General features: G+C 47.9%; 1 protein-coding gene across 5 annotated transcripts in view; it reads right to left on the reverse strand.

Annotated features, from left to right (window-relative positions):
• The window catches only part of MTMR9 (myotubularin related protein 9), a 36,921-nt gene extending 26,326 nt beyond the window's left edge, over positions 1-10,595 (reverse strand). For all 5 annotated transcript variants that reach the window (XR_007908415.1, XR_007908414.1, XR_007908413.1 and 2 more), the window contains exons 1-4: positions 10,022-10,595; positions 7,489-7,597; positions 6,609-6,734; positions 1,244-1,417 (exon numbers count right to left, since the gene is read on the reverse strand). Coding sequence is in view for 1 of the 5 variants with exons in the window: in XM_051812038.1 (XP_051667998.1) it covers positions 1,244-1,417; positions 6,609-6,734; positions 7,489-7,597; positions 10,022-10,206 (594 nt within the window). In the remaining 4 variants the exon portion in view is untranslated. The remainder of the gene's footprint in view (positions 1-1,243; positions 1,418-6,608; positions 6,735-7,488; positions 7,598-10,021) is intronic.
• Between the last annotated feature and the right edge of the window lie 14,793 nt (positions 10,596-25,388).

The raw sequence follows: 25,388 nt of genomic DNA on the forward strand, positions 1-25,388 counted from the left end.
AAACCATTCTGTAATCCTATGAAGCAAACATTTTTGGGATTGTCATTTTTAAGGTCTCTTCCCAACTTTGTTCTTAAAACACTCAAATCATTCGCATGTTAAAAGATGCCTCTTAGGGACAGTTTTCCCTCATGGATTAACTAATAAACCTTAAGTCCACAGACTCATGAGCTGAGATTTCTCTTTAGTAAATGCTTTTCAATTCAGGAGCTCCCCAGCAGCTCAAATGATCACTAAAATGTGAGGGCAGCCAGTCAGCAATCCCAAGGACATTTGGGAACTCAGAGGCAAGAGGAGAACATGAGGGACAAAGTTACTGTCACAAGTTCAAGTGCTCTGAGCCACACACCATTATATCCCTCACACCTGAAAACATGCACAATTTGGAGAGATAACTGAGCAAATCTTGCTCTGATGGTTTTCAGCTGAGCTGAGAAAAAGCAGAAAACACAACTGATATGGAGCTGGTGGGTGGCTGATTTTAAAGCAAGGCAAAAAAGCCCCAAGTTATTACTGAGTCAGACTAGACATCCTCGAATTCAAGGCTTACAGATCTTGGCACCAGGAGGTGAGAAGGCATTAGAGCATTTGAGGAGCCTGTATCAAGTTTAAAAGCTGCAGGTTGGACATCCCAACATCCTCAGAACTGGTTACATCAGCAAGAGACACAAACACTCAACAGTTTGATAGAGTGCATTTCTTAATTACAGTGTATCAGTCACTCCATTAGACTCTGGCTTGTCAAACAGCCTGTGCAACACCAAGAATTTGCTGCTCCTGAATCATGTTGCACTGCCAGGCTCAGAGAACAGCTTGTTCTGATCCTCCTACCACAGGCACAGAGCAGAAGCAGTGCTGGCTCTGCTGTCACCATGATGTGCTGAGGGCCCACCACTCAGACGGGACAATGTGGCTCCTGCCATCCTTCCCTTGAAGCCTCTTGGCAGACAAAGCAAGTCAGGGTGCCAGCAGTGCTTTTACAAACCTCATCTTGTTCTTAACTGCTGTAAGCAAGCTCATGCCATGCACATTCCCAAACAAGCACATTAATGGCTATTTCTAGGATGGAGATGACTCATTCCAGCCCCCAGAACCACTTTCACTGCAGCCACTGAGAAAGTCGGAAAATAAACCAGGCGAACATCACAAACCGTGTTAGTTCCAGAGCACAAGTCACTTTACCATGAAACAAACATATCCACACAATTCCTTCAGGAACAACCAACACCCAAACCCAGCTCACCATCCCATTCTTCCTGTGGTAGTAGCTGAGGACTGGGAAGCGACTGCCGTGGCGGAACACGGCGACCTTCCGGAGCTCGTCGTCGGTGATGCATTTGGGGACAATGACAACTGGAGGGTAGGAGGGACACACAGAGAATTCCTTATTGATGCAGCTGAGACGCCACTCATCTGTCTGAAAAACACCAGAACACACAGGCTTTGGGTCAGAAAACACATTATTAGTGGTAGAGCATTAAAACCTGGGAAGAAGAACTTCCATGTGCAGGATAAGGCACACGCAGAGGAATATTGGTGATCTGCTCCATCTGCACCACAGGAAAAAGCTCAGTTGTCCTTTTACCAACCATTTATAGGTCTGTTGACCCATTAATTTGCCCCCAAATCCTTGATGCTCCCTGAAAACATCTCGTGGCAGCAGCTCCCAGACACTCATTACCCAACATGCAGATAAAGAAGTGGAGGAGATGATCAGGTGATTCTGGTTCTTGAGGTGGAGGACTTGAACAACAGTTCCCTCTCTGGTTTATCCACGCCCTCAAACAGCACCAAATAAGCCCAAGTGGTCAGAAATGGGTGATTGTGGCTTTCAATTATTTCACAGGCACAGACAATGTGGGATATCCCAGAGCAGGAATATATTCCTACATCAGCAAATTTAGGGGGCAGAAAAGTTCATTTAGATCCAGTAACATGGGCTCAACCCTCCCTCTGTGCTGAAAGAAGAGTTCACAAGACAAAGGCAGGAATTTCCACCAACTCCAGATGTTGGAGCTACCTTGAGGTTAAAACTGCAATTTAATACCTCCAGCTTGGTTCTTTTCCACGTGCTTAACGACAGCTCTTGCTCCCAAAGCATCTTCTGGAAGCAGCAGAGCATCCAAGGCCCAAGGTCTCATCCTCAGCTCCTGTTATGTAACTTTTGAGCTTCCAAGAGCCAAATCCTTGGGAAAGAAGTGCTGAGTGTTGGCACCTTGCACCTCACAGGCACTTGGCATGAGAACTCAGGCACCTGATACCCAGGGTCAGACACAGGGCTGGGCTCCAGCTCAAGGAAGAAGGTCAACAAGGAGCTCTGCAGGAAGCAGAGACCTCACAGAAATGCCATAAAACCTCTGCTCATGTGTTCACAGGAAGTTTCAGCCAGACTAAAAGGCAGAAGGGTAAAGCAGGTAGCACAGAAAGGAAGGGAAGAGCACAAATGAACCTGTAACAGGATACACAAATACCTCGATTCAGGTCTGCTGGTTTAACATGTATAAATTGCACATTTCTGATCAGAATTAGGTCTTTCTCCCTCTTTCCTTTCTTCCAGAGGCTTGCTACCTCTTGCCATGCACCTCCTGGCTGCTACCTGCTCATATAAATCATCCTGACCGGCTCACTGCAAAAATGGAAAACTGGGATCAATTCACAAAGGTTTTCTGGCAATGAAGTCTTTCCATCAGATCAACAAGCTGATCTGACTCACAACACTTTCAGCAGCAGGAGCTCTGAGGCCTGGGATATGTGGCACTGGAGACAGTAAAATTGTGCTTTTTAGTGGCAATCTAAGAAAAAGATGCTGGAAAAACACACATTATGTGCATCAGGATCAGCAGCAGCAGCAAGAGCAGAAATTGCTGCCTGTGTGCAGTGGCCCAGCTGGACAGTATTGCACCACAACCTTATTTCATTATTAATTAGCCTCAAAACAGCTTCTCTGAACAGCTCCAGTTTACAGAAAGCAGAGCTTCTCCCAGATGCAAAGTCAAACTGCCTCTGGCCATCAGGTTATAAGCAGAGATGAAAAGTTCTGGATCACAAAAGGGATGTGGCTGGTCACAGCTCCAGCTTTTAATGCATCAACAATGACAATTTTTATAAAATAATGCTATTTTTATAGCTTTTTTTGGGGTGTCTGTGTTAATTTACACATAAAGGTGTACAATCTGATCACAATGAAAAAAATCTGTGTGGATCTGGAATATAAAACTGATAAATACATTACAGGAATATAAAACTGATAACCCCCCCCTCCCCAGGATGTGGGGAAGGTGAAGCCAGAGCTCTGTGGTGTGTTTGAGCCTGGCTGTCACTGGTATCACCAGCATGAAAAGGAGTGGAAGAGCGTCCCCTGATTTATCTCCCACTCTGGTAATTTAACCCTGCCCAGAACCTCCTCCCCTCCCCACTTATAACACGAGACAGATGATCCTGTTATGTCATCCAGTTGTAATTTACTGTTCCATGGGAAGGAGGAGGGGCCTGGCAGCAGTTGGCACCATTTGTCTTCCCTGGCACAGCTCCTCCTGCAGAGATCCCATTAACCTGTGCAGTGCCAGCTTCACACTGCTGGAGTAAACTCCATTCTTAGCTTTTTTTTTGGGGTAGAGCTGTAATATGGAGAAAAAATGGCCATTAGAACTGGAAGAGGGAGGCAGCAGCAATTTAGGTACGTGCAGCAGAGGGCCTGCAGTGGAAGGGAGGAGGGACCTCACCTTCAGCATCATCAGGTAACTGTGTTGTGTAAAACTCAGAGAAAGCACAAAATTAACATTTAATTCTCCCAATGTGAGATCTGTTCTTTTAGGAATCAAAAGAAGTTAAGGACAGAAGCAGCAAAGGACACTGAGGACAATGGAAAGGACTCCAAAGAAAGAAAAATTAGTATTTTCTCCTTGCAAGACTATCTCTGGGATTTCCACTTTTCTTGTCCTAGCACTTGTTTAGAGATATTGATTTCCAGAAGTCCAAGATATCCTTCATCCTAAAACTCAGAACTGCCAGGAGAGGTTGTTTTCCACAAAACAGTGGGAAATAATTCAAGTTCTACTAGTAAGCCTTAAAAAAAAAGTTGAGAAACCATCAAGGACCTTGAGGGACCCTGCAAAGCAGCAATGGCAGAGGCCATTCCCAAGGAAAAAGTCCTGTTAGGGACAGGTTGTGCATGAAAAAGGAGCATAGCAGATGCAAAGACTGATGATTGTCTGATAAGAGCAAAATGGGGGTGACCCAAACCATTGTAAACTGAGCCCAAAGTCAGAAAATTGGGATTTTTTAAAAGAAGCTCCAATAAGATAAAGCACAATTGAACCATTCAAGTTCCTGAGCTCTTTCCAGCCACGAAGGGGAATGGGAAGAGCAAAAAAGTTGGGGGAAGAAAAGAGAGGAAAAGGGGGAAGAAAAAAAGAGGAAAGCAGAGGAAAGAAAAAAGAGGAAAGGGAAAGAAAATAGAGGGAAAAGGGGGAAAGAAAAAAGAGGAAAGGAGGAGAAGAAAAAGAGGAAAGGGACAGAAAAAGAGGAAAGGGGGGAAGAAAAAGAAGAAAGGGGGAAAAGAAAAAAGAGGTAAGGGGAGGAAGAAAAAGAGGAAAGGGGGAAGAAAAAGCAGGGAGGGAGAGAAGAAAAAGGAGGAAAGCGGAGGAGAAAATGGATGAAAAGGGAGGAAGAAAAAGGAGGAAAGGGGGGGAAAGAAAAAAGAGGAAAAAAGGAAATAAAAAGAGAAATAAGTGAATTTTCTGGCAATAAAATACCTTTATGTTAATTATACTGTCAGTGTACAAACTTCTCATGGCCTCTTCACATAATTTTAGGCAACAATTTCCAGTTAGTTTGCAGTGTCCTGAAGTTGTGGAATTTGGTAGAAGAGAAACATCTCAGCTCTTCTCTGACTGCTCAATAAAAATAAGAAACCCTTACACAAACTCTGAATTCCATTCAGCCCCTCACTGGTTATGCAGTAGAAGAATACAAAGAACATCACAGACAATCTAAATTTTTAATGCATTATCTAATTTTTTAAAAAATTATAACTTTTACAGCTTTACTTTGCCATTAGAGAACGTGTCCATGTTTTAAAACAACTCTCCCGTGGCAGAGAAATGTGGAATTAATACATTACTTTACATGGATTTGACATGTGGGGGAAGGTCAGGGATAACAGATCCAGGTGGATGATTTAATGGATGGGGGGGAACCTCTGGAATTCCACTCATTTAACTTATGGCAGAAAGAATTTAATGAGCCTTTTCCTTTTACTTCACATAAGGCAGTTTCATCACAGAACAAGGAGTATTTGGTCAACAACAACATATTTATCTGTTGTTCAGGGAATGTAAATCATTTGAAGGTGGCTTTTGACAGCATTTTCTTAAAAAAATTGAGGTTTTAAGGGTTAAAAGCCAAGAATTAATCAACAGCTGCCAGACAGGGATATTTTAAAGAAATGAAATATTGCTATATAATAATATGATTTTTAAATGTAAGTCTTACAAGGAGCAGATGTTCAGAAAAACAAGAGATTCACAAGTGCATTTTAAAATCTCTGAAAAAATAAGGAGAAAAAAAGCATATTAAGGGATCCATGTGTTGCTAGTTATGATAATAAGTCAGATTGTCTGTCTTTGGACATCAGATGAAGATAAGATACATGAGAGTTCTCTAATTATGAGACAAAAATAGCCAGATCTCTGAACTCCTTTAATTTTCTGGTGATTTCATCACCTGAATCTGGCCAAGCTGATGATATTATTCAGTTATCATTCCCAGGCAGGAAGTGATAGATGCTGCAGACAGGCTGGGCTGCAGATAAAAGAAAAAAAATCAATGTTCTGTGCTGCTGCACTAATGGATGTGGGCTCAGCAACCTGAGATGGTGGAGCAAGTGCTCATATTGGATGGGAAACAAAGACTTGGAACATAGAGATGTAAATCCAAGGAAGTTCCTGCAACCAAGATAGTTCAGCATCCTAAAATTAAGTTTGAATAACAGGCAATGCCACAAGAACAATTCCTACCCATAACAATATCAACATGTACCATAATACCAAAAATATCAACATGTACCATATCAACATGGCACCAAAATAATAACATGTGCTCAACAGCACCTGGAAAAAAGAGGACTGGAAGTTTCCTGCTCTCTAAACCTCCCTGAATATTTCCCCAGCATGAACTAGAGCTAAAAGTGTTTCAAACTGGGCATATTTACTGGAGAGATAAGGAATCCTGAGTAATTTTATTAAAATATTATTTTCAATTAAGGGATTGAAAGAGATTTATTTCACTCCACTCCAGATTCAAAGTTAAGTGAAGCAAACCCTGGCCAAAGGGCTTCAATTTGTTGTTTTAATAAAGAGAGTCATTCACAAAGGACAAAACATTTCCTACCTTTGTGTCCTCGCAGATAAATCTTAAAAACTCCTCAAACCTCCTCTTGTACAACACAAAAATGCCTGATGTTCACAGAGTGTTTGAACAACACTCACTTCTCACCCAGGCAACAGATGAATTTTTTTACCATCCAGGATTTTCAGTTCAGCCACTGCTGGGTGAAATCCTTCAGGGAATATCCAAGTGCCTGTGGAAATCCTTCCAGTGCAACTCACCACTGAGCTGAGGAGCTCAAACTCCTGGTCAGGCAGGAAGGAGCGCCAGCCGTCCTCCAGCACCTCGAACATGGGCCGGTAGAAGAAGGGATACAGGAGGGTGACAGAATCCAGGGTGGAAAGGACCTGGAAGGACCAGAGAAAGCATGGAATCATGGAATGGGTTGGGCTGGAAGGGAACTTAAACCTCATCTCATTCCAACCTCCTGCCATGGGCAGGGACAGCCCCACTATCTCAGGTTGCTCCAAGCCCCGTCCAACCTGGCCTTGGACACTTCCAGGGATGGGGCAGCCACAGCTTCTCTGGGAAACCTGGGCCAGGGCCTCCCCACCCTCACAGCCAACAATTCCTTCCCAATATCCCATCTAACCCTGTCCTCTGGCAATTTCAAGCCATTCCCCCTTGTCCTGTCACTAGATGATTGCATGGTTTCTGATGCTTCAGCAGAATGAACTTCCCATTCCCAAATGCTGTGGCAAGATATGGGCTTAAAGAAAGAAGTTTCAGGGGTTTTTTAATAAAAAAAAAAACAAACAACAAAAACAGACCTAGAGGCAAATCCCATGATTTTAACAGTTATCAGAAATCATAGACTGGTTTAGGTTGGAAGGGACTTTAAAGCTCATTCAGTTCCAACCCCCTGCCATGGGCAGGGACAGCTTCCACCAGACCAGATTGCTCAGAGCTTCATCCAACACTTCCAGGGATGAGGAATCCACAACCTATGGGAAATATCCCACAACCTGGTGGGAAATACTCCAGAATTTTCCTTTCCCTTACATAACACCAACGAAAACCTCCCTAACTGGAGACAAAAAGCTGTTGAGGTTGAGGTGAGATGGAGACCCGCCGGTTCTGTTGATGCTGATGAATCCTCACCTCGATGGAGCTGGCGATGTTCAGACATTCCTCCATCCCAGGGATGTCCAGCTGGATGATCCTCAGGTCTTTGCACTTTATGACAATGGTGCCCAACGACCCCACGAACCTACAGCAGGACATGGAACAGGAGCCTCATCAGAACAGGATCTGGGAGCTGTGAGGGGATGTTACAGCTCTTCCCAACACAAATTCCTACAAGGCAAAACTCCATTAGCAGTAATTTTTTCCCCAATATCATCCTGCAAGAAAAAAAAAAGATATAAAACCAACTTGTTATTTGATATAAGCTTGTTTTTATTTTAATTTATTCTGTCCTTGTGCTATGGAGTGGAAGTATAGATATTACACCACTGTGAGGGTGACAGGACAAGGGGGAATGGCTTTAAACTGCCAGAAGGCAGGGTTAGATGGGATTTTGGGAAGGAATTGTTGGCTGTGAGGGTGGTGAGACCCAGGCACAGTTTTCCCAGAGAATCTGTGGCTGCCCTATTCCTGGAAGTGTTCAAGGCCAGGTTGGAGCAGCCTGTGATAGTGGGAGAGGAAATAAGTGGCAGGGGATGAAACAAGATGATCTTTATGTTCCCTTCCATCCCAAACCAGTCTGGGATTTCTGATTTAACATGGAATTTTGGTGTTTGATCCCTGCAGTGCCAGGATTTGCCCTGTAGATCTCAGGGAATAAGGTCTTACCCCCCCCCCCACTGGTTACAAATCCAGGGAGCCCAGAAAAACCTCTGGTTCCAAATCAAACCCAGCTCCCAGACGCCCTCCTCAGTCCTATTCCAGCTGTTTAAAGAGCTACAAAAGCTCAAGGAGCAGTTTGATCATCTGATAAATCTGAAAAAAACACTGTTTTGTACAAAAAACCCTCTTATAATTCAGTGGGAGAAGAGATTTTCTGAGCCTGGCACAATGTTGTGCACTAAGAACCTGCAGCAGGGTCAGGCTGGGCCTTTCTAAACCTTTTACAGATCTGAGAGTCTCGTTATTCCATCCTCCCCAGCACTGGGAAAATACACTTATCCCTTCAAATGGTAAAGTTTCACTCCCACAAAGCTATTCAGGGGCTGCTCTGGAGACCTCCTGGAAAATAAGGGCTGTGAGTATCTGCAGAGTAATTTGGTAGTAAATCAGGTGCTGAGCCAGCAATCCCTCCTCATAACTCCATGTTCCTTCCTTATTTGGGATTAACTTCCACTGCAACTGCAGCTGAGCTCATAAAAAATTTAAAAACTGAAGGACAACCTTGTAAATATTAATCTTCAAAATGGAGCTTTAGTACAAGGAGTAACAGGGATGAGGCCAAACCCCCCTGAGGACTCAGCAATGCTCCATGGGAACACATTCCCTGAGTTTCCCACCCTTCTGCTCCTTTCCCACTTCAGAAAAGTCAGGAATAAAGTTAAGCAGCAACAGATTTAATCAGCATTCAGCAATTCCCCCCATTCCAGACTCTTTGCCAACTTGGTGGGTTTTAATTGCTCCTGCTTGATTTTTCCAGAAAAATCTGTTCTACCAGATTTCTTTAAAAGGCAAGAAAAATGAGAAAGACTTTGTAATTAATTAAAAAATTATGATGAGGAAGCTGAAACAGGAGCAAGTGAGGGAGCAGAAGACCAAGTGAGATGGGGCAGACACTGAGGGAGGGAAGGGTGACAGGGTAGGTAAAGCAGGAATGAGGGTAAAAAAAACCCAAATCTTTGGAGCTTCTGTAATAAGAACAGGGTGGGGAAGGAAAATAATGGGAGTGCTGCAGCTACAACTCAGCTGAACCACAAAAATACATTGTTAAAGGGTTACTGATTCCCATGAGGAGTTGGAGGAGCGAGGGATGATGGTGTGGAGCAGCAGGAGGTGGATTTGGGGATCAGAAATTCCAGAGTCCATCAGTTTTGGTGGCTGACACAAAGCAAACCCCTCCACCAGCACTCCGACCTCCATCCCCTTTGCAAAGGACAGGGTAAAGGAGGTGGTAAAAATGCAAAAGAGGTGGTAAAGTTGCATTATTTACAAATTATACATAGTGTTTCAACTGTTATTGAAGTGTTCAAGTGTTTCAAGGGTTATTGATGGATCCACTGAATAATTAACACAGAGCAGAAGTGTTCAAACACACAAGTTTTGATTCTCCATATGACCAAAAAATTAACCTTTCAGATGCAACAGTCAAAATGAACATCCAAGCAAAAGGAAAACCCTGCCCTGTGCTCTCATAGGAACATTTAGGTTGGAAAAGAGCTCTGAGATCATTGAGTCCAACCTGTGACTTGGCACCACCTTGCCACCCAGACCATGCACTGATGCCACATCCAGCCACTCCTTAAACATTCCGAGGGATAGGGACTCCACCACCTCCCTGGGCAGCCCCTTCCAGTGTTTAACAACCCTTCCCGTGAGGAAATTTCTCCTGATGTCCAACCTCAACCTCCCCTGGCGCAGCATAACCCCACTGCCATCTCCATCCTTCCTCCTCTCAACACCCGGATCCGGGACAACCAGCCTTGCCAACCACTCTCCCGAGAGGCCCCACCTTTTCTCGCAGGAGTCGATGTTGGAGTGGAGCAGCCACAGCTCCTCGGCGTTGTCGTGGCGGCGGGACGAGAAGATGAGGTGGTGGCCGGTCAGGCACAGCGTCCCCTCCACGGCCGCGTGGAACGGCCGGTGCAGCACCACATTGTCGGCGCGGGGCGTCTTGATCAGCTCGGCGAACTCCATGGCGGGGGTGGGAGGGAATCACCGGGAAAGCTCACCGGGAAAAAACTCACCGGGAAAACAGGGAGGGGGTGGAGGCGCCGGGGAGGGTCTGTGCGGTCCCACCCGCGCGGGAAGGGGCATAACCCGCCGTGGTCGCGGCTCTCGGGTGGGGATGATGAGCGGAGTGGGGGGGGCGAGGCCCTCACAGGGACCCGCCTTTGCCCTCAGGGCCCGGGGGGAGAGTGGGGAGACACAGAGCGGGGCGGTGAGACCCCCGGGGGGGTCAGAGCAGCGGGGGAGCCCTTGAGGGGACAGGAGGCAGCCCCGGGATCCCCCGGATTCCCAGGACCCCCCGGATTGCCGGGAGCCGCCGGCGGAGCGGCACGGGCCGGAAGCACCTCCCCGGGAGCCTCCTCGGTCACGTGACGCCGCCCGGACCAATCCGCCTTGGAGGCGATGGTGCTGCGGGAAAAGGGCCCGGCGCATCCCGAGACCCCCGCGAAAAAGGTTCCGGGAGAACCACGGGGGGATTGAGGACGGGGGCGGGGCGAGAGGAGGGGCTTAGGGGAAGGGGCGGGGCGTTGAGGGTAAGAGAGCCTATGGGAAAGGAGACCGTGTGGGCGGGGCTTAGGGAAGGGGAGGGCAAAGAGGGCAGGGCATGACTGGGAGCGGGTCGTGGATGGGGCGGGGCTTCGTTAGGGCAGGGGGCGGGGCTTGGGGAAGGAGGAGCGGGAATGGAGCGAAGAGGGAAACAGGAATGGGAGAGGGAATGGAGCGGGAAAGGGAGATGGAATGGGAACGGGCAGGGAGAGGGAACTGAGTGGGAACGGAAACGGGCAAGGGAGAGGGAATGGAGTGGGAGTGGGAATGGGCAGTGAGCGGGAATGGAGTAGGAATGGAGCCGTCAAGGGAGAGGGAATGTAGCGGGCAGGGAGCAGGCATGGAGCGGGAATGGGAACGGGCAAGGGAGCAGGAATTTACTGGGAATGGAGCGGGCAGAGGGCGGGAATGGAATGGGAATGGCAACGGACAGGGAGCGGGAATGGAGCGGGCTGGGAGTCAGGAACGGAGCAGGAATGGAGGGGGCAGGGGAGAGGGAATGTAGGGGAAATGGGAATGGCAGGGAGAGGGAATGGGAACGGGCAGGGGAGCGGAAATGGAGCGGGCAAGGAGCAGGAATGGACTGGGAATGGAGCGGGGAAGGCAGTGGGGGTGAAGCGGGAAGGGATGGAGCAGGATCCCAGCGCCCCAGCCCGGGGCAGTGGGGCAGGGCCGGGGGCGGTGCCCGCCGGGGCAGCCGCGGTTTGGGTCCAAAACCCGCGGGAACGGAGCAAACGCATCCCCAGGTCCCGGCTGAGACCGGCCCGGCCAAAAAAAAAATGGAGAAACGGCAAAAAATTCAGCCAGGCCACCTCACACGTGTTCTGAAATCCCCCTCGGGCTCTTCCCCAAGGACACCCGGCCCTGGCAGAGGGACGGTCCCCTCCAGCTGCCCCTCTGTGCAGGGACCCCCAGAGCACCCTCCAGGCTGGGTCAGCACCCGGCAGTTGCATTTCCATCACGGAATTATGGAATGGTTTGGGTTGGAAGGGAGCTTAGAGCTCATCCCATTCCACCCCCTGCCATGGGCAGGGACACCTTCTGCTATCCCAGGTTGCTCCAAGCCCCATCCAACCTTGGACACTTCCAGGGGTGGGGTAGCCACAGCTTCTCTGGGCAACCTGTGCCAGGGCCTTACCACTTACCCAGCCAACAATTCCTTCCCAATATCCCACTTAACCCTGCCCTCTGGCAGTGGGAAGCCATTCCTCTTTGTCCTATCCCTCCAGGCCCTTGTCCCAAGTCCCTCTCCAGCTCTCTTGGAGCCCCTTTAGGCACTGGAAGTTCTCACATAACATCCTACAGCCAGTGGCGAGGATGCAGGGCCAAATGTGCATAAAATCAAATGCTTTTCTCTCAATTATTATGGTAAAAGACCTCTGTTAAGAAGGTCTGAAAGGTCAGGCACAGCTCAAAACTAGATGTCCCCACTGAATTTATTGACAGAATCGTGGGAGGGATGCCCATCCCTGGAAGTGTTCGAGGCCAGGTTGGACAGGACTTGGAGCAACCTGGTCTGTTGGGGTTGAAATGAGATGATCTTCAAGGTCCCCTCGCACCCAAACCATTCCATGGTTTTATGATTAAAAACCAAAATCAAGACTGGTAACACTGAAATCCGACATTTACCCTGAGAGTATTTGTGAGGGTGAGAAGGGCTGTTTACAAACTCCCTGTGCTTCCAAGCAAAAGTGAACTTCTAAGGAATGGGAAGAAGATGAAAGACTCTCCAGGGTGACAGCAAATTCCAGAATCCCCCTGAAGAGGCGTCTGCTGTTCGTAGGTACCGTGGCTGCTCCCCAAAAGGGACTGCTGGGCTTGTGGGTGGAACCAAGCTCTGATGCAGAACCACAGGTCTCTCCCACCTGGAGAAACTCCAATTCCTAAGCCTCCACCTGCTTTGATTCTGAGGAAGAACAAAGAAATCAGGTCACCAGCCATTTCTGGGGCTCTCTTTGGAGGGGGTGAGGAGCTGCCTGGTGCCGTCCTGCCCGTGATCAGCTCAGTGATGCAAGTTCAAGGTTGTTCAGTCCCTGCCCGATGGAAGCAGCCTGGAACTCTCCGTGCAGATGCCAACAGGCAGATTTGGATGACAGCCTGTCCTGGGCAATTGCCCCCGAGAAGGATTGCAGAGGTGTTTAGATACAGTGACCCAAATTTTTAAACTCACCCCTGGTGCCGAGTTCAGCCTGAGTTTATCCAGGCTGTGCCTTATTAATGCTGGCAGTTCAGGTGATTTCAATATCTGAGGATGATTTGGAAGTCTAATTAATGACATTTTAATCTCACAGATTTATGCAAAGATTCATAATAAGGACGATTAATTCTCCTCTCACAGCGGTTTGCACTGATCCACACCATCAACCCTTCCAGAAGAGGAGAGGGGTCTCTCCCAGGACTGAAGCTTCCAGAGCTTGGGAGTCCTGGGTGTAACTTAAAACACAGACATGTCTCCATTGCTGCTTTCAGTTCAGTGCTGAGATGGCCTGGGAGCACAGGATTAATCCTCCCTGCATTTTGCTGCATGGACTGGGAATTCTTTCACATGAATCCACAGCTAAACACACACTCCCATCTCCAGGACATGAGCAGGACTGTTAAAATGCTGCTCACCTGGGCAGCTTATCCTGGCTGAGGAGGAAAAGTTGTTTCCTTGTGCTTTTTCAGCACAGCAGCGGGATAGGGAACTGCACAGGGAGGGCTGGTGCTTTGGGGAGCTCCTCAGCTGCAGGAGAGTGGCCTGGGGTCTCCTGGGGTCTCTGGGACAGGTTGCCCAGAGAAGCTGTGGCTGCCCCATCCCTGGAAGTGTTCAAGACCAGGTTGGACGGGGCTTGGAGCAACCTGGGCTAGTGGAAGGTGTCCTTGCCCATGGCAGGGGGTTGTAAGCTTTAAGGTCCCTTCCCACCCAAGACATTCCAGTAATCTATGATTCCATAGAGATCCCTTGCAGTTACGGGTATTAACCCCCCTGAGCCTCCCAGGAGACACTTCCTGGGCTCTCCTGTGTTCAGCCCTTCCATCCCCATGGCCCCCACAGCTCCACCCTTAGGAAGCACCACCAGACCCCACAGGTGAGGGGCAGCTGCTTCCAATGTGGGGTGTCCTCCATCCTACTGAAGGTGCTGTGAGGAATGACATTTATTAACAGCATTTGCAACACAGTCATGGAACCGTGGAATAGAATCACAGGATCATTTAGGCTGAAAAAGCCCTTTGAGATCATTGAGTCCAGTTGTTCCCCCAGCACTGCCAAGGTTAGCACTAACCCGTGTCCCCACATGCCACATCCACACGGCTTTTAAACACCTCCAGGGATGGGGACTCCATCACTGCCCTGGGCAGCTGTGCCAGTGCCTGACTACACTTTCAGGGAAGAAATTTTCCCTCATAACCTGCCCTGGTGCCTCTTGATAGTTCAGGTTGGAAGGGACCATAAAGCTCATCTTTTTCCACCCCCTGCCATGGGCAGGGACACCCTCCACTATTCCATCTTGCTCCAAGCCCCATCCAACCTGGCCTTGAACATTTCCAGGGATGAAGCAGCCACAGTTGAAGGGTGGCTGTGAGGAAAAGCAAAGGCTTCAGCCCCATGGACAGTGGGGACACAGAACTGCTGCTTCCGTGAAGGAGGGAAGAGTGAAAATTTTGGCTGTGGCTGCACGTGGTGGACTGATTGTAAGACCACTGTTAGTCCTGACAACTCTGCAGGCCCTGGGTGATGTGGATCATCTCTCTCCCAGCTCAGAGGAAAAAAACAATGACAAACAGTCCTCAAATCAAGGACATATCAGCTATTACACTGAGGAAAAGGAGTAAGAGGTGCTTCAGAAACGTACCTGAGTAGAGGAGTGGTTGGCACTGGGATGGGTTTCACTGCCTGCCTTTTTCAGTCTTCTCTCCACGTGCATAAGGGAGAATGGACTGCTGAGGCTTGTACCCAAAATAATTTGGTTTGAATCTCATCTCTTCCAGAGGAACCTCTGAACATGGCACTGAGGGCCACCCTGCTCTTTTGGACTTGTTTTTTCTCCTGTAAAATAAGGATGAGTAACTTTTGGAGCGGGGCCCTTCCCTCCCTGTGTTTTGACACTGCCTGGCACAGCAGAGCCCTGATATCGGTCAGCAAACATTGCTCCAATCCTCTGGAGAATGGGAGACGTTCAGGACATTGTGAGGGGAACAACATGCCCCTTGTGCAACAAAACACAGCCCTGATGAACTTTATCTCTTGGTCCTGCGCAAATTATCCTGTCCTGTGTTCCCAATCCCGCAGCTGCTGCTCCCCAGTTGAGCAGAAAGATCCCAACCCTCAGACCGGGCTGTGCACACCAACAATTTTAGGATAATCTTGTGGCAGGGTCTACAGACCCCTCCCTGCATGAAGGAGAGAAGTCTGGAGCACAGGAGCAGCTCGGGGGGCTCAGTCTGGAAAAAAGGAGCCTCAGGGGGAACCTTCTCACTCTACAATTGCCTGATAGGAGGATAGAACCGGGTGGGGGTCGGGCTCTTCTTCCACATAACAAGTGACAGGACAAGAGGAAACGGCCTCACGTTGCACCAGGGGAGGTTTAGATTGGAAATCAGGAAAAATTTCTTCATGGCAAGGGGTGGTCAGGCCCTGGCACAGCTGCCCAGAGCAGTGGTGGAGTCCCCATCCCTGGAGGGATTTAAAAGCCTTGTAGATGTGGCACTTGGGGACATGGGTTAGTGGTGGGTTTGGTGGTGCTGGAGGAATGGTTGGCCTCGATTCTCTTAGGCTTTTCCAACCTAAATATTCTGTGATCCCATGGGCTGCACAGGTATTTGTAAAGATGCATTTGGGTTATAACAACCCATGATGGGTTAAGGAGGGCTCTCCAGCTTCTGGAAGCAGGTATCTCCATGCAGCATCTGCTTTTCCTTGCTCTCATAAAGCCTCCTAAGAAACCCCAGGCCTGTTGAGCAGGAGAAGCACAAATAGAAAGTTTCCAGGCAGAAGGAAATGCAGCTCAATCAGTGCCCTTTGCCAAATGCCCAGAGATTCCTCCTGCCAGACCCCTAAACACCCGGCCATCTGCTTCCCTCTACCCTGTAATCTGTCCTGAAGAGGTTTGCCAAGAAGCTTGTTTGTCCTCAGCAGGAGACAGGGCTCTTCCCATGTCTTCCTTTCCTGCCTGGAGAGCAGGATCATGAACTGTCTGGCTCTCTGGCCACTCTTCCTGCACCTCCCCGAAAGACCTCGGGGCAGACCCTGAGGAGCAGATGTTCCTCTCCCTGATCTGGAGTCACTGGTGAGCCCACATGTCCCAAATCAGAGGAGATTTCCATGATTTTAGGCTTTTCAGGGGGTGAGCTCTCCTCCACTCTGTGTGCACTCACACCAGCAGGGTTTTCCATGTGAAATCCAAGAACTAATTGGCTGCAGAAGAGCAGAGAATCACCCTCCATATGCTGCAGTCCCATGACCATTTGCCTCTTGGATGAGCACTTGGTGTTTTTTAAGGCTCCCTCTGTGCTTGTTTTCATTCCTGAAATAGATTGTGATCCTGTTATCCAAACACCCAGCTGCTTCGCCCTCTGATGTTTTCCCAGGAAGGGGAGTGCAAGAGCAGAAAGCACAAGGTAAAGGATGTTTGTGGCTGAAAATCAGCTGTGATTGCAGTGTCCACATCCACAGGGATAAATCCAAGGCAACCCAGAGGCCAGCTGGCATGGACAAGCCATATATAGGATATTAAGATCTCCTGGTTTTCCCAAAAAAGGGATCCACAATGGGCAGCTTGCTGGAAATTGCTGTCTGTGCTAACTCCTGAGCCAGTTTGCCCAGACCAAGAGAGTGCCAGGGACTGGGAGAAATTTTATGTCTTAGCCTGGTCCTGGCATTGCTTTATTTACTGTGTGGATGTAGCCAGGAATCTGGAAAAGAAAGAGGTGGAGAGAAAAACCCTTCCATGAAGAAGCAGAAAAATTATTCTATTTAAACTAAATTTGCTAAAATAGCAGGCAAGTCAGCTGAAGGTGATTTATTTGTTGTTTTCTACTTGATATCAGTGGCATATCTGAGCACACAGTGTGTCTTGAGAGCTGCCATCCCCGTTTCTTCCCTAAACCCCACAAACTGGGTTTATCCTCTTGACAGCTGGGATGAGGGAGCCTGAAGGCGTGGGAGAGCTTCCCAGTGAGTGCTCCTGATACCACAGCAAGTCCAAATTGGGGATCTGGCAACCAGAGAGTGAGTGGGCAAGTCTGAAGTGAGACCAGAGGAGGAAGGAGGCTGGCAGGAGACAGACACACATATGTACCCGACACTGCACACATAAAATGTTCTTTGGGTCTAAATTTCCATAAGACATTATTTTTAGCAGAGATGGGTTTGGTTTTGGTTTTGGTTTTTCCCAGGGAATAGCTAGTTACTCATGAAGTTTTTCCATTTTATCATAAAAAATCGTGGGACGTGGCATAATGTTCCTGGGGAGAAGGACTTTGGGTGCTGGTGGGTGAGAGGCTGGACATGCCCTGGCCATGTGCACCCCCCGTGTCCTGGGCTCATCCCACAGCGTGGGCAGCAGGGGAGGGGGGATTCTGCCCCTCTGACCCCTCAGGTGAGACCCCACCTGCAGAGCTGCCTCCAGCCCTGGGGAACAACAGCACAAGGATGTGGAGCTGCTGGAGCGAGTCCAGAGGAGGCCACGGAGATGCTCCAGGGGCTGGAGCCCCTCTGCTCTGGAGCCAGGCTGGGAGAGGTGGGGGTGTTCACCTGGAGAAGAGAAGCTCCAGGGAGACCTTGGAGCCCCTTCCAGTGCCTAAAGGAGCTCCAAGAGAGCTGGAGAGAGACTTGGGACAAGGGATGGAGGACAGGACAAGGGGGAATGGCTTCCCACTGCCAGAGGGCAGGGAGAGATGGGATATTGGGAAGGAATTGTTGTCTGTGAGGGTGGTGAGGCCCTGGCCCAGGTTGCCCAGAGAAACTGTGGCTGCCCCATCCCTGGAATTGTCCAAGGCGAGGTTGGACAGGGCTTGGAGCAATGTGGGCTAGTGGAGGTGTCACTGCCCATGGCAGGGGGCTGGAATGGGATGATCTTGAAGGTCCCTTCCAACCCAACCCATTCTGTGATTCTAAATTTAACATTTTTGTCCAAACATTTTCTTTTCCATCTCAAGGTTTGTTTTCTTAGTTTTCATTTGCCAAGCTGGGAAATGTCTGCACAACAAAGAAGGAACTCTGTGTTTATTTTCTCCTCACTTCAGTAAAATCCTTTCTTGTCCTGGAATTATCCAGGCACTCACCAGGAACAACCCTCCAGGTCTCTGCGCTCTTGGAATATCTTTAGGGCCAACCATGCAAAACACAGGGACAGGGTGATGCCAAAGTTGTGTGTAATTATTCTGAGTGAGTGAGAACAATCCCTCAGTACAAATAGTCCCCAAAACTTTTCCTAGCACTGATTAATATCCGTGGATATCTGATATCATCTGCAATTGGCTTTTCTAGAATTTGTTAGGAGGAAAATCTCAACCCTCTTCATAGATTCAAATAATATTAAATTCTGAAGAAGCATTAACTTAGGCCACTGCACAGGGGTCTAAACAAAAATAAACAAAATAAAATAAAATAAATTTTTAATGTGTTGATGTGCCATGATCTGATTTTTTAGGTGAATGGTTTTGAGAGTTTCACTCTGGACATGATTTAACATTTGGAGGCTATTTCTGAAAAGGCAAATGAGAATAATGTGAGGTGATAAATTTTTTATGAACTGATTTGTTATTATCACTATTTAAAAGCTCTGGTGCTTTAAAAACATATTTCTGGGTGCTTTTCCACACGATATGGGCCAAGTTGTCTGTGTCCTGGGAGCTGCCTATGTTGTGGTAATTCTTTACAATTCCAAAACTGGAAGTCTGACCAAAGTTAGGGAATAACCAGATCATTCCTGAGAAAGCTGAATCCTGAATTGTCTCTTGAAGAGAATTATTGCATCTTCAAACCCTCCTGGACTTGATAGAGACTTGGTAAAAGTGTCTGCTTAAAAAAACACCCAAAGGGTTTCATGCAGGAAGATCACAGAACACCCTGAGTGGGAAGGGACCCACAAAGATCATCAAAGTCCAACTCCTGGCCCTGCACAGACAACCCAACAATCCCATCCTGTCCCTAAGAGCGTTGTCCAAACACTCCTTGAGCTCTGGCAGCCTTGGGGCTGTGCCCACTGCCCTGGGGAGCCTGTTCAGTGCCCAACCACCCTCTGGGGGAAGAACCTCTCTCTAGAACCTCTTTCAGAACTGGTGAAACTTGGCAAGTTGCCCCATAAGAAATTCCAGCTTGTTTAATTATTAGTTCACCCCTATAAAGTGAGCAGGCTTCTCATGGTTATGTGAAGGGACTTAGGAATACATTTCTTCCCATTTACATCCTCTGTGTATCCAAACATTGGGGTTCTGCCACAAACACACCTGGCATAGCTTCACCCCAGCCCTGTTGGACAGGGAGGAAAGTCTCCAGCTGAGGTGTTTTTTGGAGATCACATTTCACAATGGTTTGAACAAACAAAACCAATAGTATCCAAGGAACCATTTCCAACTCCAGGATACCCTTTAGATTCTCAAATCCACCAGCATGGAGGTCCGACACAAAAACTTAGGAAGTTTTGCTTGAGTAGGCAGTGAGACTCGAATTTCATGGAATCACAGAATCACAGAGTAGTTTGAGTTGGGAGGGACCTTAAAGATCATCCGGTTCCAACCTCCTGCCATGGGCAGGGACACCTTTCACTAGACCAGGTTGCTCCAAGCCCCATCCAACCTGGCCTTCAGAACCAGGGAAAGTGGTTTCCCATGTCAGGAGTTGGAACCACACACTGGTGTTGTCAGTTCAGCAGTGACTGCTGAGGCTGTGCTGAGTATTTAAGATCAAATATGAATAACCTGAATTAGATTTGTTAAGCTGAGTGTCTAGAGTAGCTTGAGGTATGAATCACTGTTGTTGGGGAAAAAAGGTGTGCTCAGTGTGGGAGAAAATGTTCTCTCTGTTGGATGTTCAGAAGTGAAAATCTTTTCCTTCAGAATCCAATTAATGATCCCAGTTAATAAAGAACAAGTGGCCGGAGTACCTGTGCTTATGTGTGAAAAAGAGATTAGAGACAGGGCAGCCCAGCAGAGTCAGACAGCCTCCTACAAGCTGAAATGCCTTTTGTTCCACTCCCTGTTGCAGTGATTGGCATAAATTTAGAGCAGTGACTTGTTATTTCAGAAATCAAAAAGGACATGGAGAAAGTGAGAGCTGGAAAAAAATCCAGCTGTGCTGTAACTCCCCAGCAGTGCTGGAGCAGAGGGAAAGTCTCTTTAACTGTAAGATCAGAGACAAAGCAGAGCTGCTGTTGTAGCACTGTGGCTTTTTTTCTTATAGATTCACAGAATCATTTAGGTTGGAAAAGCCCTTTAAGATCATTGAGTCTAAACCAACACTAAACCATGTCCCGAGTGCCACATCCACATCCTTTTTGAACACTTCCAGAGATGGTGATTCCACAACTTCCCTGGGCAGCACATTCCAATGCCTGGCCACCCTTTCAGTGTGACTTTGCAGAGGGCATCAGCAGAGGCAACAGATGGATATTTTGCTGTGGTTTTCAGGAAAAAGCAGAGTCAGAAAAGTGAAAATATCTGGGAATGACCTCAGCAGGAGCCAGTCCCAGAGATGGGGAGAGCCTTGTTCAGTGTCATTGTGTCATGTCTGGCTGAGGTGGAGTCAGTTTTTCCCACAGCCTTCACAGTGCTGGGCTTTGCATTTGGAGCTGGAAAGGGGTTGGAAACAACCCAGTGTTTTGGCTACTGCTGGGTGCTGCTCCCGTATCACCAGTGCTGTCTCTCCAACATTCTGCCCCACCAGAAGCTGGGGAGGGGAAGGATCCTGGGAGGGGATGTAGTGGATGAGGGTGACCTGCTGCTGGATGAAGGAAAGGCTGTGGATGTTGTCCCCCCCAGGCTTTAATAAAGCCTTGACACTGTTTCCCAGAGCACTCTCCTGGAGAAACCGGCTGTTCATGGCTGGGGGGGTGCACTCTTTGCTCAGTTAAAACCTGGCTGGATGCTGGGCCCAGAGAGTGGTGGGGAATGGAGTTAAAACCAGTTGGGGGCCGGGTACCAGTGATGTCCCCAGGGCTTGGTGTTGGGCCCAGTCCTGTTTAATACTTTTATCAATAATCTGGATGAGGGGATCGAGGGTACCCTCAGTAAAATTGCAGATGACACCAAGTTGGGTGGGAGTGTTGATCTGCTGGAGGGCAGAAAGGATCTGCAGAGGGTTCTGGACAGGCTGGATCCATGGGCTGAGGTCAGTGGTGTGAGGATCAACAAGGCCAAGTGCCAGGTCCTGCACTTGGGGCACAACAACCCTCTGCAGCTCCAGGCTGGGGACAGAGTGTCTGGAAAGCTGGGAAAGGCTCTGGGGGTGCTGGTCGACAGATATTTTGCTGTGGTTTTCAGGAAAAAGCAGGGTCAGAAAACTGAAAATGTCTGGGAATGGCTGAACATGAACCAGGTGTGCCAAGGTGGGCAAGAAGGCCAAGGGCAGCCCTGCTGACTCACATCAAACTGAATGTGGTTGGTGATGTTACTGGAAAGAACATGTCTTGGAAAAAAAATATGTGGATTTGTGTAGTGAAATGGAGGAAATGTCACCTGGAGGGAAGATGAGGAGCCAAGGCAGAGTGAGCATGTGGAAGGTTTATCCTGGGGAGTGATTCAGCTTGGGGGTCTCCAGAACTGTGGTCCCAGCACAGGAAGGACATGGAGATGTTGGAGCGAGTCCAGAGGAGGCCACCAAGGTGATCAGAGGGATGGAGCAGCTCTGCTGTGAGGAAAGGCTGAGAGAATTGGGATTGTTCAGCCTGGAGAAGAGAAGGCTTTGGGGTGACCTAATTGCCCCTTCCAGTACCTGAAGGGAACCAACAGGAAAGATGGAGAGAGATTATTTACAAGGGCCTGAAGGGACAGGATGAGGGAGAATGGCTTCAAACTGACAGAGAGTAGGTTTAGATTGGATATCAGGAATAAATTCTTCCCTGTGAGAGTGGTGAAGCTCTGGCACAGGTTACTCAAAGAAGCTGTGGCTGCCCCATTCCTGGAAGTGTTCAAGGCCAGGTTGGACAGGGCTTGGAGCAACCTGGGCTAGTGGAAGGTGTCCCTGGCCATGGCAGCAGGTTGGAACTAGATGATCTTAAAGGTCCCTTCCAACCCAAACCTATTCTATTATTTTACTCTATGATTCTATAATGAAAGTTTAGTTACTAAGAGTGAGAGTAAATAAGAAGTGGTGATGTTTTCATTTCCTGGAGATCTTCTACTCATCACTGGATACACTTCGCCAGAGAAAATTTTCACCATGGCTTGTGAAGCTCAGAAGCTTTGATTGTGTTCATTCCTCTTTCTTTCTTTAATCCTTGGAGCTGCTGTGATCCTGAGCTACCCTAGGGTGCGCCCATACTCCAGTTTAAACAGCGCTCAGTGGTTGGCACAGCCTGGGAGCTGCCGTGTCCCAGGACAACCAGCCAGAGTTTCACCAAATCCCAACTGCAAATTCAGGACTCACCATAGACCAAGGACCACACCCAAGAGCCATTTTGGGTAGAACTACACTGTGCTGGAAGATGGAAGCAGTTTAATGTCATGGTGACAGCCAAACCAGGCCATCCTTTTGCCATCTCCTTCCTGCACACTAGAAGGCTCAGCTGACTCAGACATGCCAAGGGTTTGGCTTCAAGTTTTCAAGTGCAAAGAGGCAGAGGAGAGGAGTCAGGAGATCCCAGATCCCTTTGCCATCTCACTGTCTGAGCCTTCACCCCTTTGTTTTTCCTCTCTGGGTTCAATGAACCAAGAGCAGTGGGAAAAGGAGTTCCTAAGGCACCACCAGCCACAGAAACAAATTACATGTTCTTGGAATAGAATAATTGAGTCATTACCGTTGAAAAGACCTGTAAGATCATCAAACCCAACTATTTACCCACCACCACTGTGTTCACCACAAATCCCCACGCTCAAGTTCTACATCACATGTGTTTTGAACATTTCCAGGGATGGAGACTCCACCACTGCCCTGGGCAGCCTGTTCCAATGCCTGAGCATCTTTTCATTGAAGAATATTTCTCCTGAGATCCAATCTAAATCTCCCCTGGCTCAACTTGAGACCGTTCCCTCTCATCCTGTCCTTTGTTCCTTGGGAGCAGAGCCTGACATTCCCCTGGGTCCACCCTCCTGTCAGGGAGTTGTAGAGACCCAGAAGGTCCCCTCTGAGCCTCCTTTTTTCCAGGTTGAGCCCCTCCAGCTCCCTCAGCTGGGTGAGGACTTTTATCTGATTGTACAAAAATTCTCAGTGTAAGGGTTTCACAGACAGCTCACAGGTATCTGGTACCCTTGGAAGGTGAAATGATATGATGGGATTGGGATGGGATGGGATAGGACAGGACAGTTCTTACTGCCTTTGTTTTCCTGTGAAGAAAACAAACCTAACCTAACTTAATACAAGTGTAAGAAAAGGGGTCCAGCTTAAAGCCAGCGAGGACCACCATTATTTAAGTTGCTGGATAATTTATCTGTAGTTTTAAAAGGCTGTCATGGTACCCACTTTGTACAACTGCATCCATTGCATCTGCCCTTCCTGGAGCACCTCAGTAGGAGCATCTCATAAATCCAATTAATCCCTTAATCCACTACCGGTGCTGCACAGTAGAAATCCTCCACACCTAAAACTCTGACCTAGGCTAAACCAAGTCTGTGTTCACTGCTAAGCATTTTGTGAAAGATTTGCAAAAACTGGTAATTTCAAGGTGAAAAACAAGGGGAAATAAGCCCAGATTTATATCATGATAACGTACTTTACATTCCTTACTTCAATTTCAAAAATTGAAAATATTTAATTTGCTGGTACAGAGGCAGCTTGTGTAAATGGCACAGGGAGTGCAGAGGTCACTACATGTGCCAGGAAAAAGCTGGAAAGAAATAAGAATGATGGAAACATCTGCCTGGGGATAAATGGTTCTAGAATTTCTGGGATTAAAAAGATAACATCTACATCAAAGCTAGATCATTTCTGATTCAAAAATACAATGAAAACATATTTTGTGAAGAAACATTAAAGGATCCTTCCCCTCCTCTGCTGGATTTTGTCCAGCTGTTCTCTTTCTCCTGTGAGGCTTCAGCCTCTTCCAGCAGTGGTTCCTTTTGTGTGTCTTTAGGCTCATCCAGATTCATCCTTTCTGCTCCTTGAGCTTTAACTCAAAGGAGGAAATTTTAGCTGTTGGTTTTGCATCCAGAAAAGATGAATCTTCGTGCTGAGACAACACCAGCAAGGAGTGGTGGTGTTTGTTTGAATTCAGCTGCAATGAGGGATTCCCCGTTGAACACCTGTAGGAACAATCACATTCAATACCTATAAAATAAACTCTGCATCTTAAAAAAAACACCCAGTTGCTTACCAAAAACAAAACCAAAAACAAACAAAGCAAAAAACCACTGCTAGAAGAGTAATGATTTATTTTCTTTCAAAAGTCCAGTAAATGAAATTATTCCTTTTAAAAGGTTATGAATGGTCAATTGCAGGAATGAGCAGAGTTATTTCCTTGTAGTGGTCATGGGAAACACAAAAAAGAGAGAGAGAAAGGGAAAAAACCAAAGACTGAGGAAGGGGGCTCCCAGGGCATCAACTTGTAGTACCAAAGAGTTGGGGAGAGACACAAAAAAAGAGAGAGGGAACAGAGAAATCTGGAAAAGGGGTAAACAAGTGACAGGTGAGAGACTGGGAAGAGCCTTTCTCCAGTTTACTCTTCAACAATCTGACCATACAAAGTTTATGGCCATTGGAGATGGTATTCAAAGCTGTCCCACTGCACGGTGTTCCCACAAGAAGCCTCTGAAGGTGGCAATTCCTAACTTTGTCCTTCCAGGTCTCTCCATCCTCCCTGGCTTCCCAGCTGCTGTGTTACCTGGGTGGGCATGGAGGGAAACAAGAGAAAAGCAAACCAGCGCAGAAAATAGAATCCTGGAATCATTAAGGCTGGAAAAGCCCTCTAAGGTCAAGTCCAGCAATGCCAAGGCCACCACTAACCCACGTCCACAAGTACCACATCTACTTGTTTTCTGAATAATTCCAGGGGCAATGATTCCCTCACTTCCATGGGCAGCCTCTTCCAGTGCTTGACCACCTTTCCAGTGAAGATATTTTCCCTGATATCCAGTCTAATGCTTATGCTTGGAGGCCAGCAGAGGTCTTGCTGGGCTGGGAGCAAAGAAAAATACTCACAAAAAAACCCATTCGTGCTTGGAGACGGACAGAGAAACCTGAGCAAACCCATCTCCAGAGAGGTGTTGTTTGCTTATCAACACGTGCAGTGTCACCCTGACCCGCTGGTCCCACTCACAAAGGCAGCTGGCAGCCTGATCCATGCTCCAGTGGGCACGTGGGGACCATTCCTGTTCTCCAGATCCGGCTGTTGGGCACAGCCAGTGCCAGCCAGGGCTGCCAACAGCAGAGCTGCTCCCCTGGGGTGCAGGAATTCCATCTGGGAGCCCTTCTGGTAAACTCTGGAACTATCTGCAAGGCAGACAACGAACAATGGGGACAATAGACA

Source organism: Manacus candei, unplaced genomic scaffold (assembly GCF_025592945.1).
Source record: "Manacus candei isolate 608988 ecotype Guabito, Panama unplaced genomic scaffold, ASM2559294v1 h1tg000007l, whole genome shotgun sequence".
NCBI classification, from domain to species: Eukaryota; Metazoa; Chordata; class Aves; order Passeriformes; family Pipridae; genus Manacus; species Manacus candei.